Source organism: Agelaius phoeniceus, chromosome 17, assembly GCF_051311805.1.
Source record: "Agelaius phoeniceus isolate bAgePho1 chromosome 17, bAgePho1.hap1, whole genome shotgun sequence".
Classification (NCBI taxonomy): domain Eukaryota; kingdom Metazoa; phylum Chordata; class Aves; order Passeriformes; family Icteridae; genus Agelaius; species Agelaius phoeniceus.
The window spans coordinates 8,737,527-8,762,853 of NC_135281.1; the positions used below are offsets into that span (position 1 = coordinate 8,737,527).

The 25,327-nt window shown below is 53.9% G+C and overlaps 1 protein-coding gene across 3 annotated transcripts in view; it reads left to right on the forward strand.

Moving 5' to 3' along the window:
* NOL4L (nucleolar protein 4 like) overlaps positions 1-25,327 on the forward strand; it is a 63,891-nt gene that overhangs the window by 25,218 nt on the left and 13,346 nt on the right. Inside the window, exons 4-5 of one of the 3 annotated variants that reach the window (XM_054644516.2) lie at positions 1,312-1,421; positions 17,525-17,666. In XM_054644516.2, the coding sequence (XP_054500491.1) occupies positions 1,312-1,421; positions 17,525-17,666 (252 nt within the window). Of the gene's footprint in view, positions 1-1,311; positions 1,422-11,391; positions 11,543-11,731; positions 11,992-17,524; positions 17,667-25,327 lie in introns of those variants that run through there. The other 2 variants (XM_077187404.1, XM_077187405.1) reach the window with 2 other exon arrangements.

Consider the following 25,327-nt stretch of genomic DNA (forward strand, 5'->3'; position numbering starts at 1 on the left):
GTATTTCCATGGACCCAGTCAATGTCTTGATAGAGAAGATTTGCAAAGACCTTTGTGATGTTTAAGTCGATTACAGGCAGTTTTGGGGTCAGGTAATTTCCTAATCAGTCATGATAGATGTGGCGTTTCCAGAGGTGTGAAGCATCCTCAGGTCTGCTGAGTTTCAACAGGATTTTTTTACATTCAGCATTTCTGAGAAGCAGGCCCATTAGGACTGGGTTGATGGCTTTTCTGAGGTGCTGTAAAACATTTTGTGAAGGCTTTTTTTCAAAGGGCTCTGTCACACATGCCTGTGAAACCAGTGACCCCAGAAAAAGCAAGGCAGCCAGGGAGATTCAGAAGCAGGAATGGAAACCTCCCACCATAAGTTCACCTTCAGCTCCTGGGAATCCTTCTTTCCCTGTTACTGCTTAAGCTCCCTGTCCAGTGGGTACCACACATCCCTTCAGCATGTGCTGGAAGGCTGGATTAATTCCCCAGACTTGCATCTGCCTGTGCTGAGGGCAAAGACATCTTGCTTGTAGCCATCAGCCATCCCTGTGGACAATGGCAGCTTTCCTCCTGGACAAATCCACTCTGTGAGCCTGAAAATTCAGTGTTAGAACAGATCATTCCAGCAGCCTTCATGTTCTGTGTCCTGCAGGATCTGTAGTGGTGGTGGCAGAGCAGAAAAATCTTTGAGAATTCAGAGAAATCACTGAGAATTTGCTTTGTGGACTTGACAAAGTGATTTGCAGGAGCATCCAAACCTGGAGCCATCTCTAGAGCTCAATGTGATGCAGCCAGAGGAATCAACAGGAACAATTTAAATTAAAGATCTCTAAAATTAAGTTTGTGCTTTAATGAGGATGTTAAAAATAATCTTCATCACCAGATAGAGATACTTAATACGTTGCCTTAATGTTAACTCCTACCTGAGGGAATCCCAGCAAAATTGGCAAGACTTTGCAATGCTGAAGCAAGCTGCAAATAGATCCTTGTTCATCACCCCCTGCATAAATCCCATGTGCATGGAAGCACTTCTGAGGCTTCAGCAAGACTCAATTTCTTCCTCAGGTTTGGGGGATACTGAAAAATTATACATTATGTGTAGTTTTTTTCACAGGTGACAGCAATGCTTTTTTATTTATTTTTTTTTCCAAGACAACATCTGTTCTGTAATTATGTTCTTGGTGGGGTCATGTTCTTAGAGGAACCTTCTCTCAGCGGGTGGCTCTTGCCAGGGATTTGAAGTTCTCCTGAATACCCCTGAGTTACAAGAACATACCTGCAGGTCCCTCATCTAAATAAAGCTTTTCCTCTGTTCTTCAGAGAGTGAGCCACCTTCCTCCTTGGTTTCTGGGATCATTGACTACAACATGCCCCTCACCTCGACCTACCTGAAGCAGATGAAGCTGCGGGTGATGAATTCCCAGGAGCAGGTGAGTGATCTGCCCGTGCCGAGAGGCTCAACGGAGAATGGGGAGGGGCACTTGGATTCCAGGAGGATGTTTTTGGGAATGCCTGGTTTGTCTGAGCTTGTGAGGCTCTGAGCAAGCACAGCACGTTGGGAGGCAGTGTATCCTGCATCTCCTGGAAGCTGAGCTGCTTCAGAGTTGTGCCAGTGGAGAGAGGCAGAGATGGGGTTGATTAAGTTGTAACAGTCTGCTTGTTCTTTAGACATACGGTTCTTCTAAGAAATTGTTTTAAAAATAAATATGGCAAGTAGTAATTTGTTTATCTCCCACGGATGTCTGGGAGCTTTAGCAGATGGGGTCTGAAGCCCAGACCTGGCTTTGGTTGCTCTGGGGCTCTCTTAAACTGCTCAGCAACTTGAGGGGTTCAGCTGCAGCCGCTCCGCTCCCACGTCAATGTGGGACACGGCTCTGTTGTTTGGTGACAGTGTTAAGCCACTGGATTTTGCTTTGGGGATGTATGGGGCACCCTGCCACAGGATTATACCCAGGCTGTGCAATTTTCTGAAGTTCTGCAGCTGCAGAATTAGCTATGGGAACCTCTGTGCACCATGGAAACAGTCTATAAAAAGAAAAGTATGTTTTACTTGCTCCCCACAATCTGCACTGGAAGCCAGTGCTGGATTTTCTTTCCAGCACTCTGAAACCTGAACCTGATTTCACACATTGCTGCCAGTGGCAAGATGTGACAGCATTTGCATGGTGCTGTGGTGGAAAACATTGCTGGGAGCCTGAGCACCCGATGGGGGCTTTTATCCAGCAGCTTCCTAAAGGGATGTGGGTTAGAGCATCATTGCCAGGGTGTGAAGTGCCAAGTGTGGGTTTGCTGGAGGGATACCGAGCTGCTCTATCACTTCTGTTGTGAAACCTTCTTGCTGGAGGACAAAATGGCATCTGGTGGGAAGCACTTCTGTGTCTCCGAGCTTTTTCCTTTGCACTTGTTTGACACTTGAGTGATTTCAGGATTTGTTTTAGGTTTTAAAAGGTGAAAGGCTGATGTGCCAGGTTTTGTGCTCATGATGCGTCAGGCAGTAGAACTATGGGCAATTTGGGGGGCAGCTGGGTTGAACTGGACTGGGCTGAACTGGGCTATGCAGATGGAGTGGGTGGATGTGCCCCTTTGTGCCATCTGATTGCTACTTTGGGACCACTTCAGGATAAATAGGCCAGCATGTTCCAATGACCTTTGGGTTGCTCACTGTTTGCTGGGTCTTGGTGCAGCTCCTGGCAGAGTGGCATTGGTGTGGCAGACCCTGCAGTCCTGTTCTTCACCAAGGTCAGGGACTCAGGGCCATCCATGAAAGCTGGCTGTGCTTTCCAGCATTTGAGGTGGTTGCTTCAAGTTTACTACAGAGGACTGAGTAGTTTAACTTGTAGCCATTTATGCATTTTCAACCAGTTCCTCTTGGCTCTGAAGCTGCTTAAGGGAAGTGTGCTACAAAGCTTCATTAAACTCATGTATGCAGTTTATACAGGTAAATACTGACCAAACTTGCAGTTTGGTCTTACTCCCAGGCTAGCAAACCACCCAGAAGCTGGGAGGCTTCAGTAGTAGATCTTGAGTTTTTGAGCTACCTGCTTAGGGATGCTTGTTTTGAGAACTTTAGTTGGTAATTTAGAGTTCATCCCCTGAATTTTGGTGCAGCAGTTTGCACTGCAACTGTCACTAGATCGATATAACGTGCTGCTAACATGAATACTCCTGAAGCTTGCAGAGATTGGAATAGAAGCGTATGTCATGCAGGAACAAAAAGGGACCAGCTGAGGCAACCAGCAGTTGTTGGTTTAGATCATAAATCAAATGGTTTGATGTTATTCCCTGCCTCCAAAGTTTTCCTTCTCCTGTGCTCCTGTCGTTACACTGCAGCACAGCTTTCGAAGCTTTTCAAGCTGTAGCAGCCGAGGGAAAAACCTGTTTGGAAGAAGTAAAAATTGCTGTTCACTGTATTACTGAAACTGATTCCTGAGAGCAAAGTAAAAAAAGGATCAGTCCTATTGCTCAGACTTCTGAAGCGTTGAAATTTTCCGTCATGACAAAAGTCTGGAGAGGATTCAGATGGCTGGGGAAAATCCAGCAGGATTTGAGTGCAGTCTCTCCTGACATGGGACATTCCCTGGCTTCCCCTGGGGAATCAACAGAATTATTTAGGTTGGAAAGATCTTCAGGATCATTCAATCCAACCATTTCCCCAGCACTGCCAAGCCCACCAGTAAACCATGTCTCCAGGTGCCACACTGACATGGCTTAAATCCCTCCAGGGATGGTGGGCAGCCTGTTCCAGGGCTGGACAACCCCTTTGGTGAAAAAATTCTTCCTGATTCAACCTAAACCTCCCCTGGTGTAACTTGAATGAAAACAAGTGCCACACTCCTGAGGCAGCTGTGGCTGGACCTGGAGCTGCTAATGCTGAGGCTACCTGAAGATAATGTGTGTAATAATGCAAATAACAGGGGTCAGGTCCCTCCACAAGCACTCCCCTGCCAATTTTATTCTATTTATTCATACACTGCACTGGAAAGAAAACAGTGCCATCCTTTTTTCCCTGGAGGATCCTGGCAGTCTGTGTGGAGCATGGTGTGTGAAACAAGGGCTGCGTGACACAGGGTGATGGTTAGGGTTGCACAGTTCAGGTGTTGCAGCTTTTGGAGTTCCAGGTGTTTGCCAACTGAAGGAGCCCTCTGAAGACAGTAGAAATAATTCTGACTTTTAAGCAAATGCAAAACAGGCAGAAAATACAACCTCCTTCTTAAATTTGCCCTATGCAGATATCCCCTGCAAGGGTTTTATCTACCAGCACATCCAGGCTGCTCTCGCTGAGCGCTGCCACTTTGCTGCCTCGCTCTCACTAACATTTGATGGTGTTAATAGAAATAAATTAAGCAATGGACTCATGTTTCCCTTGGCTTTGGCCAAAAGCAATTATTTGTATGCAGCAGCACCAGGAGAAACTCACTTCACTTAGGGTAACAATGAGTGAATTTATGCCAAAGTGGCCTTTTAACTTCATTATTCAGGGAAAAAAAAAATAGTGCATGTAAGTGTAATCTATTAGTGCTGCTAAGCACATCAGTATTAGGGCACCAGTGTTTCCAGAAGGAAGCACAGCCAGGAGAACCTTAAAGAAAGCATTTTATCCCTGCCTAGGGACAAAAAACTGTCAGAAAAGAAGCTCTTTATGTGGTTGCTCACAAAAGGAAGAGTTCCCACAGAATATATCTCTATATACTTTTTGGAGTCCAAACATCTGTTCTGGGACAGTGGAAAACAGCAGAGACCCATGTTGCTTATACTGGGTTCAGTAGGACATGCAGGTTCTTCTGGAGTGGGAACCTTCCTTTATCCCCATTTTTTTACCAGTTCTCACATGTGTGAAAAACCAAGCCCCTTACCCTTTCCAGGGTGCTGAATTAGCCCCATTTCATAGTATCTACCAAAGCATTAAGCATCTCTGAACTCCTGACTGTCCCAATCTAGCAGCAAAAAGGAATGAATAGAAGATATTTGATATTTATCTGTAAAGATCCTTCCACTTCATTTTCAAATGCTAAATATTAGCATTTTTAAATAATTGGTTATTCTACTGCAGTCATTTTTCAGACAATCTTTTCTGTTATTCAACCTCAGCCTTGGATTTATTTTTTATGCTGCTGTTGGGCAGGGTTTCCACTGGTGACAGAAGGAATAGAAAGATTTTAAGAGGACAAATCTCAGCACTGAAATGCCAGGCTCTCTCTGCTCCAGAGTTGTTGCTGCTACCTTGGCAGGAACAGTCCAGGGCCAAGTAACCAGGTTTAAATGATACAGAAACGTTTTCAAAGATTGCTTCAGTGGCTGCTGGCAGAAGGTCACGCAATCAGTGAATGGCAGGAGCTGCTCTTGGATGGGAAATAAGAAGAGTGTTTTCCTTGTTGCTATGGCTTTGCTGCACTGACTTGTGTTTGAGAGGGACAGAGCCTTGTCCTGCACCATCACACATCCCATCCATCCAGTAATTTCCCTGTAAGCCTGGAGTGTGTGACAGTGCATGGATGTGAGGTGGTTTTCAGAGCGCTATTTCAAGCAATGTTGGACACCTGGATCATCCTGGAAGGGGGTGCAGGGGCTTAAATCCCACCCATGTGCAAGGAGTTGGTCTTGTCTGGTGCTGGTGAGGATCAAGCCTCTGCAGGGTTTGAGAGCTCACAGAGCCTCATGACCAGAGGCTGGTTGGCAATGTGAATTCCTCTCCTTTTTCCCTGGCCTGCCCATTACTGTGCTTGCTCACTTCAGTGTCTCAAAGGCTCTGAGAGCAACTAAGATGCATCTTCCCCTGGCAGCTCACTCCCTTCCTTCTGCTTTGGAGCCATCTCCAGCCAGTCCTGGGGGTGCAGAAGGCAGGGAGGGGAGCCTGCAGCCACACAGGAAGGCACACTGGGTTTTTATTTTCAGCCTGGAAGTTCAGTAGTAAGAATTGCAGACATCTCATTCCACATAGTCCAGAGACCAGGAGCAAATTTGGCAGAGCTGGCTGGACAAGCCCTGGGACCTGGATTTAGCTGTTTTATGTAGGCATCCTGAAGAAAAGCTGTGTGTGTTCACAGAGGTGAGGAGGGCAGAAGCAGGCAGTACTTGACAGGAAGTGGGATGATGCGTTTGCATCACATGAGGATGATAAGGTACTTCCCAGTCCATTAAAGAGGGTGTTAAACATCTCCGGGGGAATAAATACCTCTAGATCAACTTGACTTGAGCTCTAGATAGTTCTCATTCAAGAAGTTTTGTCATGGTTTGGGATATTTGTTTCCTGATGCTAATTGTTAAAACAATTTTTGAGCACTAGAGAAGTTCCTTGAACGCACCCTTAGGCACAGAAGGGAGCACCGGCCGTAGGCACAGGGAGACACCGAGTCAGGAACAGATTTCCTCGCTGCTCGGCTGCACAGCCCTCTAGTGGGGACAGAGCTTCTGCCGCCGGGAGCCGGCTTTGCCTGGGAAACTTCGGATCTGCTCTAAACCGCAGAGTTAGTCCGGGCAAAGCCAGGTCCAGCTGTCACAGCAGCGTTCTTTACTGGCAAAGATGCTTTAGCAAAACTTTCATCCTTGGCCTAAAGGCTCATGAGATGCAGGAGGTCAGATGACCGAGCCATTTAGCCTGGTTTCACCCTGGTGTGAATGGGTGGCTTTCAGTGAAGGGCAACTCTTTTTTTTTTTTTACTGGGAAATAACTCTGGCATTCCCAGCTAGTAAAAACTCGGCAGCTTTTATTTCCCACTGTGTGGAGGTGTCAGGTCCCAGTGCTCCAGGTGAGCTCTGTTTGTTCAGAATGACGTGTGCTGTGAGCAAACAGTGTGAGACCAACGTGGGCAGGCTGGGGTCGGTCCTGCCGCTGCAGCTCTTGTCTTCCAGTGAGAAGTGATGCCAAGGCTCTGGCTCTTTGCTGTTTTGGGGCTAATCATGGTGTTTTCTATAATACAGGAGGTGGCATTGCCTGTTTCTAGTGGTGCTGGGGACAATTCACCCCCCTGAAGTACTCAGGTGCATTTAGTTGCTCCATGTCACAGCTCCTGTCCATTCTCATGCACCAGTGGTCCCTTCCCCACTCTCTCTTCACTTCCCTATGGTGTTGTGCAGCTCAGCTAAGGTCCTGGAGAAGTGGATGGGGAATGTTTAGAAGTTTCTCTGGCTTTTAGTTGGGCTGTGGTTGTCATGCAGATCCACCCCTGGGACATTGGGACTGATCACTCTCACCACACACACCTTTCCTGGGGCCTGTTACCTGGTTTCAGAAGCCTGCTACAGCCAAGCTGCAGGACCTTGTGTCTGGGAACATTGAATAAGCAGGGCCAGAAGGCTCTCTATCTCTCTTTATTCCTCATTTCTTCCCAGTACATTCCCTGTTTGGTAAGGAGAGCTGCTGCCCATCCCCTTGTGTGCTAACCAGCATCAAAGGCAGCTGTTCCCAGTAGAACTGGAAATGAGGTTTTGGTTCAGGGTCTGTAAAGTGGGGCTGGGGAAGAAGTAAAGATGTCAGCCTCAGAGTGAGGAAAACACAATTGCAACATCCATGGAGTAGTCTCATGGATCCAGTTGGATCTGTCTTGTTCCTGTGGAAAGCTGTGCATGGTGGGCTGTTCTGCATCATCTCAAAGCTCAGGTGCTGACGTGCTGTACACTGACTTTGATCAAGTCACACAAATAGCTGTTTCTTAATTGCCTTCTCCCTTTAAAAAGGGGATAATACCTTAGAGAGACTTCTGAGGTCTTGCTCACTAATAAAGCTCTTCAAGATCTTGGATGGCAACTACTTTGAGAGTGCAAACTGTTATTAATGATTTCCGTTATTACAGAAGATGAAGCTGTGTGGTTCAGCTTTTTAACCTTGAATTGTGTGCTTGCTTTTGTTTCTGCTGCTGTTCAACCTGCACAGGCAGGTTTGCACCTTGTCTGCTTGCACACACCCCTCAGACCCACACCAGGAGTTGTGTGTGCTCAGAAGGAGCTGAGGAGTCAGTTTTACTCACAAGGATGGATTCTGAATTGTGTGGAATGCTTGAGAATGGCCAAAAATGGGTTTAGTGGGGGTTCTGTGTGTGGTTACTCGATTCTGATTTGGGGGAGCAAGAGATAAGCTGTGAGGGCTGTCCTCACTGTATAGAGCAGTGCAGACATCAGTGCTGGGGCTGTGTATTTGGGCAGTGGAAAGGAATGTTAGGGGATATTTGACTGTCAGGGACCTGTCCCATCAAACACCCATTCCCTGTACACCAGAAGAAGAAAATTCTATCCACAGAAACAACTCCTTTCCTGCTCCTGTATTTGGCAGTGACTGGTGTGAAATACAGAGCTGTATTTCCTTTTCTTCTCTTGGTCTTGGCTCCTGGGAGGAGAAAACCCCTTTTATTGATGCCCATGCCAGATGCTAACCACTGCTGCTTCTAAGGAAGGAGTGACCAGGATAAAGTGGGAATACAGCCCTTAGTCCACAAGGAACCTGGTCTATAATGAAGTTTCCCAAATCTTTACCCTCCATTTTTAACCTGACTCTGCTCTGGATGTCAGATAAGGCACAGTGTGGATAAAAGCTGTGTCTGCCCCTCATGCCATGCCCTCCCTCAGTCCCTCCTGCCCATTTCCCTCCTGGCCTTGCCCCGAGAGAATCGCATTTCACTGCTTATTCCTCAGCAGGGTTTGATGGTCACGGAGGACCCAATGCAGGAGGTCCCGTTTGTTATTTAACCTACTTTTCAGAGGCACAAGAACATCAAGTGACTCGCACAAGGTCGTCCATGAGTCAGTGACTTCTCTGGCGTGATGGCCAGAGCCTGCAGTCCCTGCTCCCACCACTAGATCCCTGTGCCCACAATCCATAGCACCACAACCATTCAATTAAGCTCCTGCAGCGCCTTAAATGTCGTGTATTCCCGGGTTTGACAGCAGTCCTGGTATTCTTGTGGAGCCTTGCCTTAGGAAACGACAACAGATGAGGTCAGGTCATTGTTAGCGATGCCCTTGGAAGCATCAGTGCCTGGTGCTCGGGCAGGCTCTGTGGTGGGGGTGCTGTCACAGCTGGGACATGGCTCTTCCCAGGACCTGCAGCTTGGCTCTGGGGGAATCCAGGAGGACCCAGGGAGCCCCAGGGTCTCTGCATGGGCAGATCTGTGTCCATGTGAGGGGGCTGGCAGGTACCAGAGGTAATGAACACATTGTGAAGAGAGAGGGAAGGAAGTGACTTATAAATAATATATTTGATGTATATTATATATATGATATAGTAACAGCAGCACTGGTTTGTTATGGTGTGCGTTTTTTTTAATGTGTAATCTCGTAAGGCACTTACCCTTGTTCCTGACAAGTCGATAAATTATTATTACCAATTCTATATCTAATTGCCAGTTATTTCCCCCTAGACAATTTGAATCCGAAAAGTACCCACTAGAAAGGCGCTTGGAGGGCTGTTTCCCAGAGCCTCCCAGGCTGTTTCTGGAGGCAGCCCCTCTTCCGCTGGTGAGCCCCACTTCTGCCAGCCTCGTGACCCCGTGTGCTGGCACAAACAATTGCATTTCTGTCGGGCTCATGACCCCACTTGTAACGGCGGTGACCCCCCTTGGGGTCAGGACCCCTCTCCTGCACAGGGAACAGCTCCTGCCCAGCAGCTCTTGCTGAATGGCTCTTCCTCCCTCACTCCCTGTGTGGACCCGGCTGTTCCACACTAAGTTTGCCGATGTGAAATTTAGGTTAATCCATTTCCAAAGTGGATTAAGCTAACCCACACAAAGGCACTTAGTATAAAATAAGAGTGTCCACATGGTGAGGCAGCACGGAATAGTGACTGTGCTTCAAACTCGCATCCTGGCCAGTTTGTGTCCTCTGCAAGCTCACCAAATGGAGGGACAGGCACTCTGGTCCCAGGGGATGTGCTCTCTCAAATGGCTTTAAGCCGCTCTAGCTTGAAGCCAAAGGAAGTGCAAGGAGTAAACAAAGCCCAGCAATGGGAAGGGGTTAAAGCCCGCTCCGCTGAGGTCCTCGGCAAGGCTCCTGTTCACCTTAAATGGTCAGGATTTTATTTTAGCTTCAGGGAGGAGCAGCAGCCATGGAGCTGGAAGGGAGTGTAGAGAAGTCCCTGTGGCTGGGGGCTCACAGCCTGCTGGCCTCCCAGCCATCCGCCTCCTGCAGAAGGCCCCCAGGGCTCCCGTGCTTGCATTTCAGCCTCTGGCTCCTGACCAGCCTGGAGGAGCTGGAAATGTAGTAGTGAGTGATGCCCATTTTCACCTCTGGCCTCAGATCTTCCTAAGCCACCCTCTTCCCATGCCTCTTCCCTGGCAGTGAGGTGGTTAACGCTGGAACAGATAACATCACAATTGGACATCCCCACTAACCCAAACCTGGCAGTTCCCATGCTGTCTCTGGCACCATTTCTGGTACCAGCCTATTGCAGGCTCGACACTGAACTGCTACACTTGGTTTGTTTCATAAACCATTTCCTTTGTAACCATTAAATAGTGAAACATGAGGTGGGCTGGGGAGGGGGATGCTGCAATGCTGGCATCCATCACTGTGGTGGGGATCACCATCCCTTCAGGGTGATCCCAAACTAAGATAGAGGTCATTGACCCACTGCCCTCGAAGCCCTGCCTGGGAGCGAGTCCCAGCCTGGGGGATCCCAGGACCCCCAGTGCTGCCCTGCCAGAGCTGGGGCGCAGCATCCCCATCCTCCCGGGGATCTGGCAGCCAGTGCCCTGCCCAGGGCTGTGCTGGGCAAGCCGCTGGTTTCCCAACAGCCCTGCTCCAGCCTTCGGAGGCTGTGGCGGCGGCTGATGGTGCTGCCGGCAGCGCGGGGTCCTTCTGCTCCCGCGGAGCGAAGGAGAATCCTCGGGAACAAAAGGATTCGGCACCGCGGCACCCACCGCGCGGGGAAGGGGCTGCGGGACCCCCCGCGCCCGGGGCTCGCTGCAGGGGCCCCGCACTTACACCCGCGCACGGCCGGACCCAGGGACGGAGCTCCCGGGGCCGCACCGAGCCGGACGGGCACAGGGTCCCCGGGCCGGGCCGTGACGGGCGGCAGCCTCCGGTGCTGTGCCGAGCGGAGGGTCCCCGGATCGGCTGCAGCCCCGCGGGCCGTGCGGAGCGGAGGATGCCCGGGCGGGTAGCGGCCCTCCCGGCCGATCCGAACCGATCCGTACCGTGCCCCGGCCGCGCATTCTCGCGCTCTCCAGCAGGCGCCCGGCCCTGGACATTGTCTCCTCCCGGGGAAGGGCCCTCCCGGCCCTCCACAATGTGCTCTTCCAGGCGCGGCTCCGCGCCCCCCGCCGCGCCCGGCCCGGTGCGCCCGCCCCCCGCGGCCCCGCTCCCCTTCCCCCGCTGCCCCCGCCCCCTCCGCCCGCGGCCGGGCCCCGCTCGCCCCCCTCCGCCTCCCCGGCCCCCCCCCCGGGAGCCGGGAGTGACGCGCTCCGCAGCGCCGGCCCCTCTCCCCGGGCAGCAGCTGGCTGTCAGCCTCTCCGGAGCGCCGCCAGCCCGGGCCCCCTCCCTCCGTCCCTCCGTCCCTCCGCCCCGCGCTCCCCGCCGCGCCGCCGGGCTGGCGCAGGCCGGCAGGCCCCGGGCTCCGCTCCAGGTAGGCGCCCGCCCGCGGGGGGCTCCGCTACCGGCCCCGGGGCGGCGGGCGGGGGGAGATGCGCGGGGGCTCCACGCGGCCGCGGCGCTGCGGGGCTGGGGAGGAGGGGGGGGGGCACCGGCGGGCGGGGCGGGGCGGGGCGGGGGGGGGGCGGTGGCCGCGGGGCCCGGCCCCAACTCCGGGGGGAGCGGCCGCCCCGCGGCCCCGGGAAGTTGCGGGTCGCCCGCCCGGCTGCCCGGCGGCGGGGGGGGGAGGGCGGCGCGTCCTTCCCCGCGCCCGGCGCGGCTCCCCCGCGCCCGGAAGAGCACAAAAGCGCCGAAGAAAGTGGGAGGAGGCGGCGGCGGGAGCGCTCCGTCCCCGGCCATCCCCGGGCACCGGCCCCGCGCCGCCATCACCAGCAGCCCCGACCCCGAGAGGGGATTGTGCTGGAAATAGCCGCCTCCCTGGAGGTAAAGCCCTACTTACGTGTCAATCCTCGCCGCACGCTGAGCCCCGCACACGCGCGGGCAGGGCTCCATCGCGGGTGTATCTGTTTACCTGCGGGAGGGGGTAGGACGGGGACTCTCGCCCGGCGCCTCGCACCTCGCTGCCGCGGGGACACACGCGTGGGAACCGCGTCCCACCGGGGTCCCGTGGCCGTCGGGGAGGGTGGGGACAGGGGGACCCCCGGCCGTTCAGCCCACAGCGCTGCTCCTCTTGGCCACCGCCTCCAAAACCGGGTCCGTCCCCCCCCACACCCCGACACTCGCTTCCCGGTGCTGGGGGAAGAGCAAAGTGCCCTTTCACACCGCGCGGTATCAGTCACCGTCCCCACCTCGCATGGAAAAGCAAACGCCTGTGAGCAAGTTCAGGTGCGGGGGAGGCAGGTGCGGGGCTCCGGGGTGGTGGTGGTGGGAGTCGTGCAGCCCGGTGCCCCCAGCCCCGCGTTCAGCACCTCCCCGCTGAACAGCAGGAACGGGGCAGCGGCTCCGGGAAGGGGCTGCGGGGCCGCCCCCCGCCCTGGCAGCTCCCCGCGCCTCGGGGCTGTGGGAATGCTCGGGGGGTTCCCAGAAGAGCTCTTAGAGAAGGGGGAGGGGGCGAAGGGGATGAGCTTCCCTTCCTCTTCCATTTGCCGTTTGCCGTTAAAAACAACTGTTTTGCCCATTTTCGGGAACTAGGAAATTACTCGGGTTTTGCCGGGTCCCGTAGAAATCGGCGGCAATCGCGGTAAATAAGGACGTAAGTGACCTGACAAAGAGCGCCGGGGATGTTCTCTTTGGTGTGGGAATTGTACACACGAGTAGGCAGCGCAGTCACAGCTCACCGCCGCCACAGCCCGCGTACACCCGTGTGCTGCGAGGCTGCTCGGCTCTTTGAGGCGATGTCCACCACAGCGTTTGCGGCTGCAGTACCAATCTTTGACCCGGAGTGTTTTATCTTCCATTAGTAAGCCTTTCTCTGCGCGGAACTGGTTAAGTTAGGGTCAAATCTGGTTCAATACCTTCTTGGCATGCTCAGAGGGCTGGGTTTAAACAGTGGCTGAGACGGAGATGAGGCTGCCTTCCTGAGAGCTCGTCCCTGCGCGCCGCTGCCGGGGGTCAGGGCACCGGGAGCTCTGTCCTGGCCAGGTCTGGCAGGTCCGGGGGTGCCTGTGCCGGGCAGGTCGTGCACGGCCCCGGCGTGGCAGTGGAGCAGCTCTGGGGGCTGGCAGTCACGCGTTGCCTTTTGTTGATTCTAAAAACACGGCTGGTTGTGGTGGGAAGCTGAGCGTGGCTGTGTGCTGGGGAGGTTGCACGGCACACAGCCTCGGTTCCTGCTCCGCGGAAGGAAATCCCATCGGGATAGTAGGCTGTGGCGTGAAAGGACATGCTTTAAAATAAAAGGACTTAAAGAGAGAAAATAAACCGTCCTGAGACTCGGAGCTTGGCATATTAAACGTGAGGCACAGCATGTAAATGACTGGAGAGAGATTGGAAGGCAGTCCCCGAGAAACTGAGCCTGGCTGTAAAATAAGCAGGTTACCGATAGTCTTGCATATATTTACGAGGTTATAAGAGTAGCTTCCCCCCCTGCCCTGCTCCAGCCCGTGCTGTGGGAGGTTGCTCTCCAGGAGGAAGAGCTTTGGTGAAGAAACATTGTCTAGCAATTACAGCCTTGCAGTCCGGGGGGCTTGATTAGGTTTCTGGATCTGCCAGCGACTCGTTGTGTTCTTGGACCAGCCAGGGTGGCTGTCGGTACCCGGGGTTTCCAGTTTTGTAATACGAGGAGGAGTTTTCTAACTCGCAGCGAAGTTGGGAAGTTGGGAAGCTCAGCGGACACTTGCAGGCACAGTGCTTGAAGATCGTGAATGGAAAGTGGGACAGAAATGTGGAGTGTGAGCCCTGCACATGTGAGTGTCTGCTTCTGCTGGGTAGAAAATATTGGCTGTGAATGTCTGTAGAGCAGCTGTGAATGTTGGACTGTAGATAAGGAGAGAAGCAAGGATTTTGTTTTCCAAACCCTGAGTGGTGCCGGGAGCCCCGCTCCAATGTTTGGGTGTGCCCTGTGAGTGCAGCAGCAGGATCTGACTTCCCCTTGCAGAGAGGAGCTCTGCTGCCTGACCCTTGATCGCTCGGTCCCTTGAACATTGGAAACAAAGCGATGGGACTTTACTGCGGGGTGAGGAGATCTCTCCGGAGAGCTGGGAAAGGCAGGAAGGAGGAGGGCGGCAGCAGCAGTGCTGGGGTTCAGGGTTTGGCTCTGGGCTGGCTGCTTGGGGCGCCACTGGCACTTCCATCTCTGCCACGAGTGGTGTGGAACTGGGGAAAAGGCAGCAGGTCCTGAGACAGGCACTGGTAATGGATTGCATTCTGTTTTCTAATGAAAGTTTCATTTGAAGTTTGTTTACAGGAAAGAAGAAATTAGCAGAGGGAATTCTCCTGAGAACCCAGAGAGGAAAAAGAATGAGCTGCCTGACTTGCAAGCCAAAAGAGGGTGGAAGGGTAGATTACATTTACCGTATTGCTCCGAGTCGTGGCTGTTGTTGCTGCTGTTGAGAAACGCTTCCTTGCTTGGCTGGATGGGGAGCCCACTGCAAGGCTCAGCCTTCAGCCAGGTTACTGGCATCCAGGGAGATTCAGAGCTCCCACCTAGCCAGAAATTTTGATCTTGCTCTGGTGTTCTGTGCTTTGAGGCTGGATTTGTGCTGAGCTGTGCTGCTGTCCCTCTGCTCCTGGCTGTGGCTGGGCAGACGGTGCTGCTGGGGCCTCCTGTCCCTGCGATTGTCCCTGGTGTGAGGAGGCAGTGCCAGCAGTTCATGGGCAGCACTTGGAGGTCACAGTGTTCAGCCTTTGGTCTCTGAGGGGTGTGCTGAGGCAGGAGTTTTCTGGTGGCCTCTGGTGTCCCTACAAGCAGTGAGGAATGCAGCCAAGGGCAAGTGCAGGATGCCAGAGCGGGAGTGATGGGGACGGCCAGAGCCACTCTTGAGGCTGGGGCTTTTCTCTTTCTTTACTAAAGAGGCACAAAGGTGTGAGGAGTTCCTGGGGCACTGTGGTGTGGGCAGAGCCAGGTGGTTGCCCAGACTCAGCGGGCAGTGGATGCTCTCTCCACAGTTCCCACTGCCAGGAAGGGTTCTCCTGCTGCCACCTGCACGTTTGGCTTTGCATTCTGTTGGGGTGGGCTGTGCAGTGGGAGCTCTGAGATGCTGGGAAGTTCATGCCATTGGCCTTTTGGCCAAGGGTATTAGTGCTGGAAAGCAGAAAGCTCGGGCTGGAAAGCAGGGGGTGACTTTCTGCTGGTGGCTGAATCCTGGATGGTGGACGTGTGACAGCCTTGTTTAACTTGAGTCATTTATAGCTTATCAGTTTCTGGTTTGATAGCCTGAGTATTTCTAATAATAGGCGAATGTTATTGCACCTCAAGAGAATTGTACACATTTATAAAGCACTTTCTATTGCATGTGCATGTGAGGCATCCTTCGTGTCACTGCTTCTCCCCCATGCTTGAGTGCGTGGAGAAGGTGATGCCTCCTGAGTTGTGGTTTGGGTACTGAGGCTCAATGTCCTCTGCACCTGAGCCTGAACAACCTGAAAACATTGTGGGTCACTCCTTGGGCTCCTCCTCCCCACCGGACAGGTGAGAGACTGTGGGCAGCAAGGACCTTGGCATTTGCATTTGTCTCTTAAGCCTGACAGTAATCTTGAGTAAGCCTTGTGAAGAAGGCCAGATATTAGGGTGGCTGCTTCCCTGCAAATGCTTACAATGAAGAGACTATTTATAGTTTGCAACAGGGAGACCTTTGCAGTTCTGTTCCTGTACGTACAAGATGGAGTTTCTGGAGAGGCAGGATTGCTTTGTGGCTGGTGTGGCAGTGGAGCTGTGCTGAGCCAGGGACAATGTGCCTGGCCCTACCTTCTGCTCTCCTGCTCAGCTCCACCTGGGCACAGGGGGGCTGCTCAGGGACACCTGGTGGGTCTGGGGTCAGGGTGTCCCCGTGGGGGGCATGCATGGGGCTGCCGAGCCCTGTCCGTCTGTCCATCAGTCCGTCCCTTGGTGCGTGCAGGGTTTCACAAGCCGTAAATTCCAGGAAACTCCCCGGGAGGCACATGGAGGGAGCGGGCTGGGGCCAGCACGAGCCCTGAGCCAGCAGATGTGTCTGCAGGGACGAGGAGCTGGGAGGAAAAGCACAAACCTGTCTTTAAAGACATTTGTTTGTTCACAATAAAAACGATCAGCCAGCGGCAGCCAGACAGGGCCGTTTTTATGAGGAGCAGGCGTAGGTTGGAGGGGTGCTGCCAATTACTGCTTACACGGAAAGGGAGCGGGGATTGTATTTTATCTCAGGACCAGGGGGAGGGTAAAAAAAACAAGAGCAGAGAGGTTTACAAGCCTTTGAAATGTTTCAATCAAAGGAAAGCAGAGTTGAAAGCGGTTCTGGAAACATTTTCGGTGTTCCCCTGCACCCCAGGGCTGTCTGTGCCCCTGGCTTTGGGAGGGGAGCAGGGAGAGGAAGGCAGATAAAGGGATCACCAGCATGACCGTGTCCATACGGGAGCACGTATCTGCTTCCTCCCAAGCTTTGCATTGGGAGAGTTCAGCCTGGGGAGGTCCCACAGCCCCTCCTCTCATTCAGGATCTCAGTGCTGCCTTTATGATGATGGTTTTGAAATCCTGTGGCTGACCTTTCCGGCACTGGAAGCGATCCAAGGGCTGTGTCTCGAAGTACTGTAAAGGTTAGTGAGAAGGGAGAGAGGGAGAGAGAAAATGTCCTTTGAGCTGCAGAAGTGGGAGAGAGGAATGTCATCTATGCCATCGTCAGGGAACAGGCAGCTGGCTGGGGTCCCTGGCCTGAGCTGGGGTGTCCTTGTCTCACTGGGGACCTCACTCCCCCAGCTCCTTCCCAAGGTGTGTGCTGTCATTTTTGATCTGGGCACAGAGGCAATATCCCTCTGGAGAGGTCTGGAGGAGCCTCCTCTGCAGCATCAGGCAGTGCAGATCTTTGGGGATCCATACCTGTGTGCAGATATGCCCCACAAGCTGCTCCTGCTGCTGCCAGTGCTCTGGTGATTCCTCGTGTAGCAGATGATTTGATCTCAGAAAAGTCCAAGTTGTTTTATGGAGCCATTTCTTGCCTGTCCTCAGCTCCCCCACGCCGCCGCCTCGCCAGGAGCACACTGGGGTGGATGGAGATTAAAGGGTAAACTCCAGGGCTCAGCCATCCGCTCCTACAGGATGTGAGCTCTTTCTAATTGTCCTCAATTAGAGACAGTGCCATTGCTCAGGCAAGTCTTCAGGCAGGAAGCAGAGCCCTGGTCCCCGCTGGGGTAGCCACCTCTCCCTGCACAGGGAAGGGCTGCTTGCTGTGGCCTTGGGAAGCCCAAGGGGCCAGCACGGCTTCTCAGGGCGGGGAACAGGAGCTGCCTACCCAATTGTTTTTAGGAAAGGAGTGTGGTGAGGAGATGTTAAAGCCAGAGAAAGGAGGAAAGGAAATAGCTCCATGAGTTAACCCTTTCCTGTTGCCTCCAGGATGAGACGTCGGTGAGCAGCGAGGACTTTGATATGAACGACTCCACATGGATCTCAGCTGACCAGCACCTGAACTCCAGCCTGAGCCCCAGCCAGGACGAGAGCATGCGCAGCCCGCAGAACCTGCACGGCCATGAGGACGGTGAGTCCCCCGGCGGGCGGGAAGAGCCCCAGCCTCTGCCACAGGATGTTTTTGTGACTGATTAAACATTAACCAGTCCTTTCTGATCAGGTGTCCCCACCTGTGGGATGGATTTCATATCAGCTCAGAGCTGGCTTCCAGTCCTTCCAATTTAGCCTCTGGGCTCCTGCTCAGCCAGGGCCCTGTCCAGCTCGTAGCTGATGGTCCTTCTGCCTGGGCTGTCTCCCAGCTCCTCCAGAAAAAGGCCACTAAATCCCCTTCTAAGGGGAGGACTTCGTTCCCCACATCCTCTTCCCAGGTGATGAGGAGAGCGCTGTTAGTTCTGAACACAGGGAGGATGCCACGGCTTTGCAGAACAGTCACAGGTTTCTGCGTTTGGAAAGCTGCACCTTTGACAGGTCTTGCATCCCCAGGCAAGAAATTGTGAATAATCTGCAGCAGCCACAGCGATGCTGAGCAGGGTGAACGTGGGTGTCTCCTCCCTCGGGGAGGGCGGCTGGAAGGGCTGAAAGCAGCACACGTGGGCTGGGTGGGAGGAAGAGTTTTGTGAAGAGAGGTGGTGTGTTGCGTCTGTGAAACATGCAAGCTTAAAATACAAGAGCAAGTAAATAAGTGGTAAAAGTACAAGTTCAGGTCAGAGTTCATCACTGTGATGCTTGGGAGGATTTGGTGGTTGGACTGTTACTGGCTTTTTCTCAGGAGGTTGAATCCCTCATTGTCCCAGCCTGGCTGCTGCTGGGGGTGCAGGGAGGAGCAGAGGAATCTGTGGAACAACTGAGACTGGGTTGGTCCTGCTTTAAGAAAGGGGACTGGAAAACCACTCCCAAAGGAAGAAAAGGCTTTTGTGCTGGCAGGTCTCCCTGGAGTGGCTTTTAGCTGGTGGTGTAGCCAGTGGCAGGGATGGTAGAGACAGAAGGGGCAACCGGGACACTGCTCTCTTCAATCCTAGGGACAGCAAGGCCACTGCTCTCTTTAGTCCAGTGAGTTGTGGCACTTCAGTTTCCATTGCAAATCTGCACTTTTGGGAAACTGCTGGTTTTCCCTAGCCAGCCCCAGCCCCAGAGCCAGGCAGCCTTGGTGAGGATGTGAAACCTGACTGCACAGCACTGCATCCCAGAGGTGGGACGGGCACTTCTGCTTGCCCAGGGCCCCAGGGGGCTGTGTCTTGGCAGGAAGAAGAGTGTTTTGGTGGTGACACAGTTGCTCCCATAGAAGCTTTTGGCTCTTCAGGACTAGGCTGCAGCCTCCACCCCAACAAGCCCAGCCTCTGATCCCTGCAGCCTGACCAGGTCTCTCTGTACCCCCTGAACTTTGCCATTCTCCCACTGGGACATTTCAGGCTTGTGACTTAGCCCTCACCACTGAATTCCCAAGTCTCATTTACAATCTAGAATGACACAGTTTTGATCCCTTTGCTGAACACTATTATTCAACAGGACAGTAATTTAATAAGGGACTCACGTATTTAGGCAAATCAAGATGTTCTCACTAAATCGAAATCCTCTCTCTCTCTGCGCCCTCTTAGGAATTGCTTCCAATTTTTCATGCCCTGTGGTTTTCCTTCAGAAACAGGTGTCCTCTTTGGGGCTCTTCTTGGCTCCTTTAATTTCTTTCGTAAGGTTCAGTGATGAGAAATAAAGCAGAAATAGTCCCATAGGAATGCAAGTGTCCCTGGTGTCAGCATCAGCTGAACTGGGTAGACTTTGGTGGATCAGAAGTGATGGTGTCAAAAGAATAAGCAAGCCAAGCCTAGGGTGACAAATGAGACCCATACAAAAAAAACCCAGGAATTACAATATTCACCAGGCTGTCACACTTCAGAAGCATTTTGTGGACTGAGGTTTTGTGCCTATGGGAATGTCCATGATCTGAATCAGAGCTCTAAATGCAGACTGATGCTGCCTCATGCCAGTCTCTCTGCCAAACCGATGCTCCCACCCAGGAATGGAGCACACACAAGAGTGAGGACGGAAGGAGGACAATGGAGTAACCCAGGAGGGCAGTGGGTGGTTAAAGGAGAGGAGCATGGAGCAGAGGAGCATGTTGTGAGAGGAAAAGCAGATTACTGCTGAGGGGAAGGGAACGTGCACAATCAAAGTCTTGACCACTCTTTAGTTTCCTCTTCTCTCAACCAATGAAAGCTCTTTTTTTTTTTGGAAACAGATGTGTTTTCCGGGCTCACACGAGCTTGCTAAGGCTGTGCAAAAAGTGTGAGTAACCAGCCCACATAAGCTGTGGAGCCTCCTTGGAGCCAAGCTGGCCAAGCTGCCAAAGCAGAGTGCCTGCACTGGGGCAGCCCAGCTACTCCCAAGCTGGAAGTTTGCCCACATCTCCTGTGCTCAGTTGTCCCCTGTGCCCTGAGGAGTCCTGCAGAGCTCCAGCCAGTGCTAAAGTGATCCCCACACATCCCCTGCAGCCAGGCTGGGCTCAGCTCCGGGCATCCTGGAGCTGCAGAGGGATCTGGTTGCACACCACGTCCTTCAGTTGGGAGCTTGTTCAGGACTGGATACTCTCCGCCTTCAGGAAAACCTTCTGAGTTACTAAATTGGTCCTGCCTGCTGCTGTTTGACGGGTGTGATGCTTGGAGTGTGTCTGCAGTGAAAGGCTTGCTAAAGTATAAAGTTTTAATGAAGAGTTGCCTAGTAGGAGAGCAGTATCGTCTGACACGCTTGTTAAAAAGTCCTGTTTAAAGGACCAAAGCACCAGCTCCATGTCTTTTCAAGGCCTGGGAGTGGCAAGTGCTCTTCTGTGGCATAGAGTAGAGCTGTTTGAAATCCAGAGAGGCAGGGGAGCAGGGAATTGTCATCCCATGCTTTAATAAACAGGTACCTGCTAAATCATCAGAGGCCTAAAAAGCAGCTGGCACAAAAGCCAACACCTTCATTGTCTTGGGTGTCCAGAAGCCTTGGCCCAGTACAGCCATGCTACAGCTGGAGTCAGCCCTAGAACTGCAGGGAGAGCAAAATACACCTAAAGACTTGGGAGGGCTGTGGACAGAGCAGGCACTGTCAGGGGAGCCGGGGTCCCTGCTGGGTCAGTGGGCACATGGTGGGACTTAGGACTGAGCAGGGACACTGAACACACACACACACACACTCGCTCCTTCCATTTTCCTTTGTTACTCATCCTGCGGGCCCCAGCACGGAAAACATGAAGCTCCCAGCAACATCGCTTCCCAGTCGGATGTTGCTCACAGCGTACGTGCCCGCAGGAAGCCGAGGGCTGCCCAGAGCAACAGCAACATCCACACAAACTCTGCTGCTGGAGCGGAGCTATTGTGCTGGACATCCTGGAGGGACACATCTGCGGGGGCCAGCACACGCTGGGAGCAAAGGGACCTGAATGCTGCACCATCCTGCTGTCTGAGCCCACCTCCATTCCTGAAGGCATCCCATGCCCAGTCCCAGCTGAGCGCAGGTCCCAGGCCCTGGTGCTGTGTTGCTGTGGCAGTTTGAGCTGGGCTCTGTCCATCTTCAGAGCCTCTCTGCTTCCACAGGCGAGCACTGCACTAGAAACCTCTCATTTCAGTCTGGTGTGAGGGACTGAGTGGGGTATCCCACCACAGGGGTGCTGGGTATTCCACCCCAGGCCTGCTGTGACTTTCTGCCAAGTGCAATGCCCTTGAAAGTAAAGCAGGAGTCAGATCCCAAACCTCAGTGTGTGACATGGAAAAGTGCTTGAACTCATATAGAAGAGCCTTTGTCTTGCCCAGTGACAGGATCCACCTTGCCTTGTCCCTGTACATCCTGCTGCACTGCCCAGGAGCAGTGCTCAGCCCATAGGCAGGGCTTGCTGCTCCCCAGCCTCTTTTGAAGAGCAGGGAAACCTCCTGGGTGTATGGTGTGCTTACTCTGTGTGGGGAACATGGGGTTGTTTCATGGCACCATGTTGGACTGATCCCCTTGTGCTGAGATCCCCACGTGCCGTCCTCGCTTGACTGGCAGGGTCCCCGCTGAGTCTGTTCTGCCCGGAGCAGCAGTGGCTAATCCAGACCTTGGAGAAAGGACTTTCTTAACCTACTTAACTGTGAAGGCACACGCTTCTTGGGGGCATCCCTTGAGGCAGCTGGCTGGGGAGGCTTCTGAGTGTTGGGGACATTCCTCAGGAGTGCTGCAAGGAGGGACCTCAAGGATATGTGGGCAAGCATTATTTCCAGATTCTGTCCCAGGGGCTGGTAAGGTGTGTCACTCCCCAGGGCACCTTGCCCTGGGATGTCAGGGATGGCACAGAGCTGTCCCCAGCACAGCAGTCTCTCTGCTGGTATGGCACATGTCCCACAGCTCTGGGTCACACTGCTGGCATTTGATGAGATGCCCACGATGTGCTGCACATCACCAGCTCCCCTGAACCACCAGTCTAGTAGAGCTTTCTGGGGAGGAGCAGCCTCTTGCCAAGTGCTGACCAAAAGCCAGGTTCCATCCCCAAGTGATGTCCAACTCCACTTCTGACAGCTGGCACCCAACTGTGGGGCAGTGGTGCCCACCTCCCTGTGCCCTCAGAGGGTCACTGCTGCAGCACTGGGTGTCACACAGCTCCCAGGCAGCCTAGACCTGCTCCAGGTGAATACAAACACCCTTTGTAAGCCACAGGGAGAGCCCAGCAGACCATGGGCAATTGTCTGATGGCTGGCTAGTACAGGAGGTGGCCTGTGAGCCCCAAGACACTTGCTTAGCCCAAGCTGCAAAATCCTTACTCTTTCCAGGGCTTCTTGTGCCAGTGTTGAATTTTGGCCCTCTAAAGCCTTAGCTTTAAACAAGACTAGCACCAATAGCCAGGCCTTACTACAGCTGGACACAACCTTATCTCATTTTCATTAGGGATATATTTCCTCTTTCTCCAGGGTGTCCCCATGCTGTGCTGGCTCCACAGGAGTCAACAGACGTGTACCTGCCTTGCCTGAGTGGTCTGGGCTGGTGACTCCATTCCCGTCACCTCTTCCAGGGACACATCTGCTCCTCCCGAGCAAAGGCCCTGGCCTGTGATAAACACCCTCCTTTTGGTGTCCTTTGAAAGTTGTCCTTGCCTGCTGCCAGGCTGGGAAGCGCAGCAGGGATGCTGTGAGGCTGTGGTGGCTTTCCCAGCCTGGCACACTGAGCTTGACTCAGCTGTCTCATGGCTGCTGCAGGCACTGCCCAGTCAGTCCTGCTGGTGCACCAAGCAGGGTTTTGGGGGTCTCTTCTTTAATCTGGAGCAGAGAGAATCACCAGGCTATGGACAGCCAGCACCACCTGTGCCCCTCCCTTCCTCCCCAAACTGAGTACCCCCAACCAGAGGGGTGAGTGGGGACAGCAGGGTGAGCCCCACAGTGCTAAAGGACAGTCCCTAAAGGATTGGGGGTGCACAGCAGGGTCTCTCTTCTAGTGGTAGGCTGCGTTGGAGGCACCAGCTTGGCATGAATCCAGCCCAAACCCACCAAACTCGTTTGTTTGGCATGGGGAGAGGCAGTGCCCAGGGAGCATGGGGCCACAGCATGTCCCCTCCCTGCAGCAGATCCGGGTGGCTGCCAGCAGCAGTGGCACAAGGAGAGGCTTGGTGTGTGCCACCTCCTTCCTCAATGTGAGCAAGGGCCAGCTCCTTGCTCAAGCATTCCTTGAGCTGCAAGGTGGCTGGAGGAGCAGCAGTGGGAGGGAAGGAACAGTGTTTGGGAGGAGAAGGGAAAACCGAGGGACAGAGAGCGTTTGTGACAAGGCTGCTCTGTGCGGCGGGAGCTGACGAGCTTTGGTGCTTGGGAAAACGTCCAGCACGGGGCTGGAGCGGTGAGATCCCGGTGCCGGAGGGAGCTGCTCCCTCGGGCTGGGCAGTGGAGCCGGGGGGAGACGGCACTGGGGGGCACCTTTCATGGCAGGGGACAGGGAGGCGGCCGCACAGCGCTGCCTTGTCCGGCCCAGCTCTCCCTGCAGACAGGCATTGTGTCCAGCCCTGCCAGATGTCTGGCTCGTCAAGGGCTCTGGTCGAGGCAGGGACCCAGGGAGGGAGTGTGGAGGGTGGACACTTTGTCTGGGACATAACGAGGTTTGCCTTAGCGAAGGAAGACAGGAAATAGAGCGCCTTAACTGGAACCTGGCCAGCCCCAGTGCACTGCGGCCCTCAGCCACGTTGCTTTTTTTCTTTCTTATGCATCTTGGAGGCAAACGCTGGGCAGGACCTGGAGAAAATGGGCTCCGTGCTCTGACTGTGTGAGCAGTGGGGGCCAGGGCCTCTCCTGCCACTCACCACCCAGTCAGGGGTGCAGGATCCCTGCAAAGGTGGTCCCTTGCCCTTAATGAGTGTGGCTCTAACACCCTGCACTGGCCCCCCCCACGGGGCCCCCATTCCCACTCGGTCTCTCTAATTTGTATTTGGTATCCCTTCCTCGCAGGCTTTCCTCCTCCCCTTCTTCTCCCTTCTTGTCTCTTTTGTGAGTGAATAATTTATGGCACTTTTCATCTTCCTGGCTGTTGTTCCAGGCGGGCGGCGGTGGGATGCTCTATGCCCTCTTGACGGCCACTCCCAGGCTGGGTGTGCAGCTCCATCCTTTTCCGGTGCCACGGCAGGCTGGAAATGGGACAGACCCACCCATGAGCCACAGGAAGACTCAGGTGTGGCAGAATCACTGCCATCACCCGTGGAGCCATAGCAGGCAGGGCAATGGCTGGTGGATCCATGACAGCCCATGGGGCACCAAGAGTCACTGGTGGGACCTGGCATGGCTGTGACACCCACAACCGCCCAGGCAGGTGGGCAGCAGCCAAGGGAGGGCTGCCCCAAGGCCGGCCAGGGGTCCCATGGCAGCGGGGTGTGGGCAGAGCCGGGTGGACCCTGGCCCACTGCATGGTGCGGGGCTGCGGCGAGGTTTCCGTGGGCCGCTGGCTCTTACATAAGCTCATTGTTTCCTGAGTCAAAAGAGGTTTTGTCTCCGCTCTGGAGATGTGACAGGAGGAGGAACAATTTGCCCCATTCATCTTTAACTCTGCTCTGGAGAGTGGTGCGGTGGCCTGCGCCGGCAGAGACGTTAAACCCAACCACTTCCCCGCCATAAAATCTCCCGGGGAGCAGGTGTTGGAAATCGCCCCTTCCCCTCCTGATCTCCTCAAATCCAGTGCCACAGAAATCAAGGATAATCCAGCAGCCTCTTCAAAATGAAAACGCTGAGCCCTGATTAATTCATTTAATAAGTGACTGATCCCCTCCTCCCCCAGCACCGTGGCCCAAGAAGCCATTTTGCTTCTTGCTCTCCTGGGCTGATGCCGGGGAGATGCCGGGGAGATGCCGGGGCTGCAGCAGAGGCACCAGGCTGCTCCCCCACAGCCACCTCACCAGCCTCACCACGTGTCTTGTCGTGCTCTGGCCTCTGCAGAGGGGCCAAAGAGGGCAGCACTCCATGGACCTCAGGGCCAGCTGCCTCTGTTGGGCTCTCCAGCCTCACCTCTCCTGCACAGTCCAGGGGCTGCTCCACCTCCATGCAGCCCAAGGAGCCCCAGCTTGAGGGGATTAAACAGGAGAACGAAATAGTCCCGTTTTCCAACCGAAAGATCAAACCGGTTAGAAGTGACATTGTTTTTGCAGTTCCATCTGCTTCAATTAGGGCACGGGGGGTGGAGCAGGGGGGCTCCCAATTATCCTCATTAGAGGGGCTCCTCGTGCAGCCAAGCTCCAGCCGTGAGCAGGGAGCTCACCAGGCT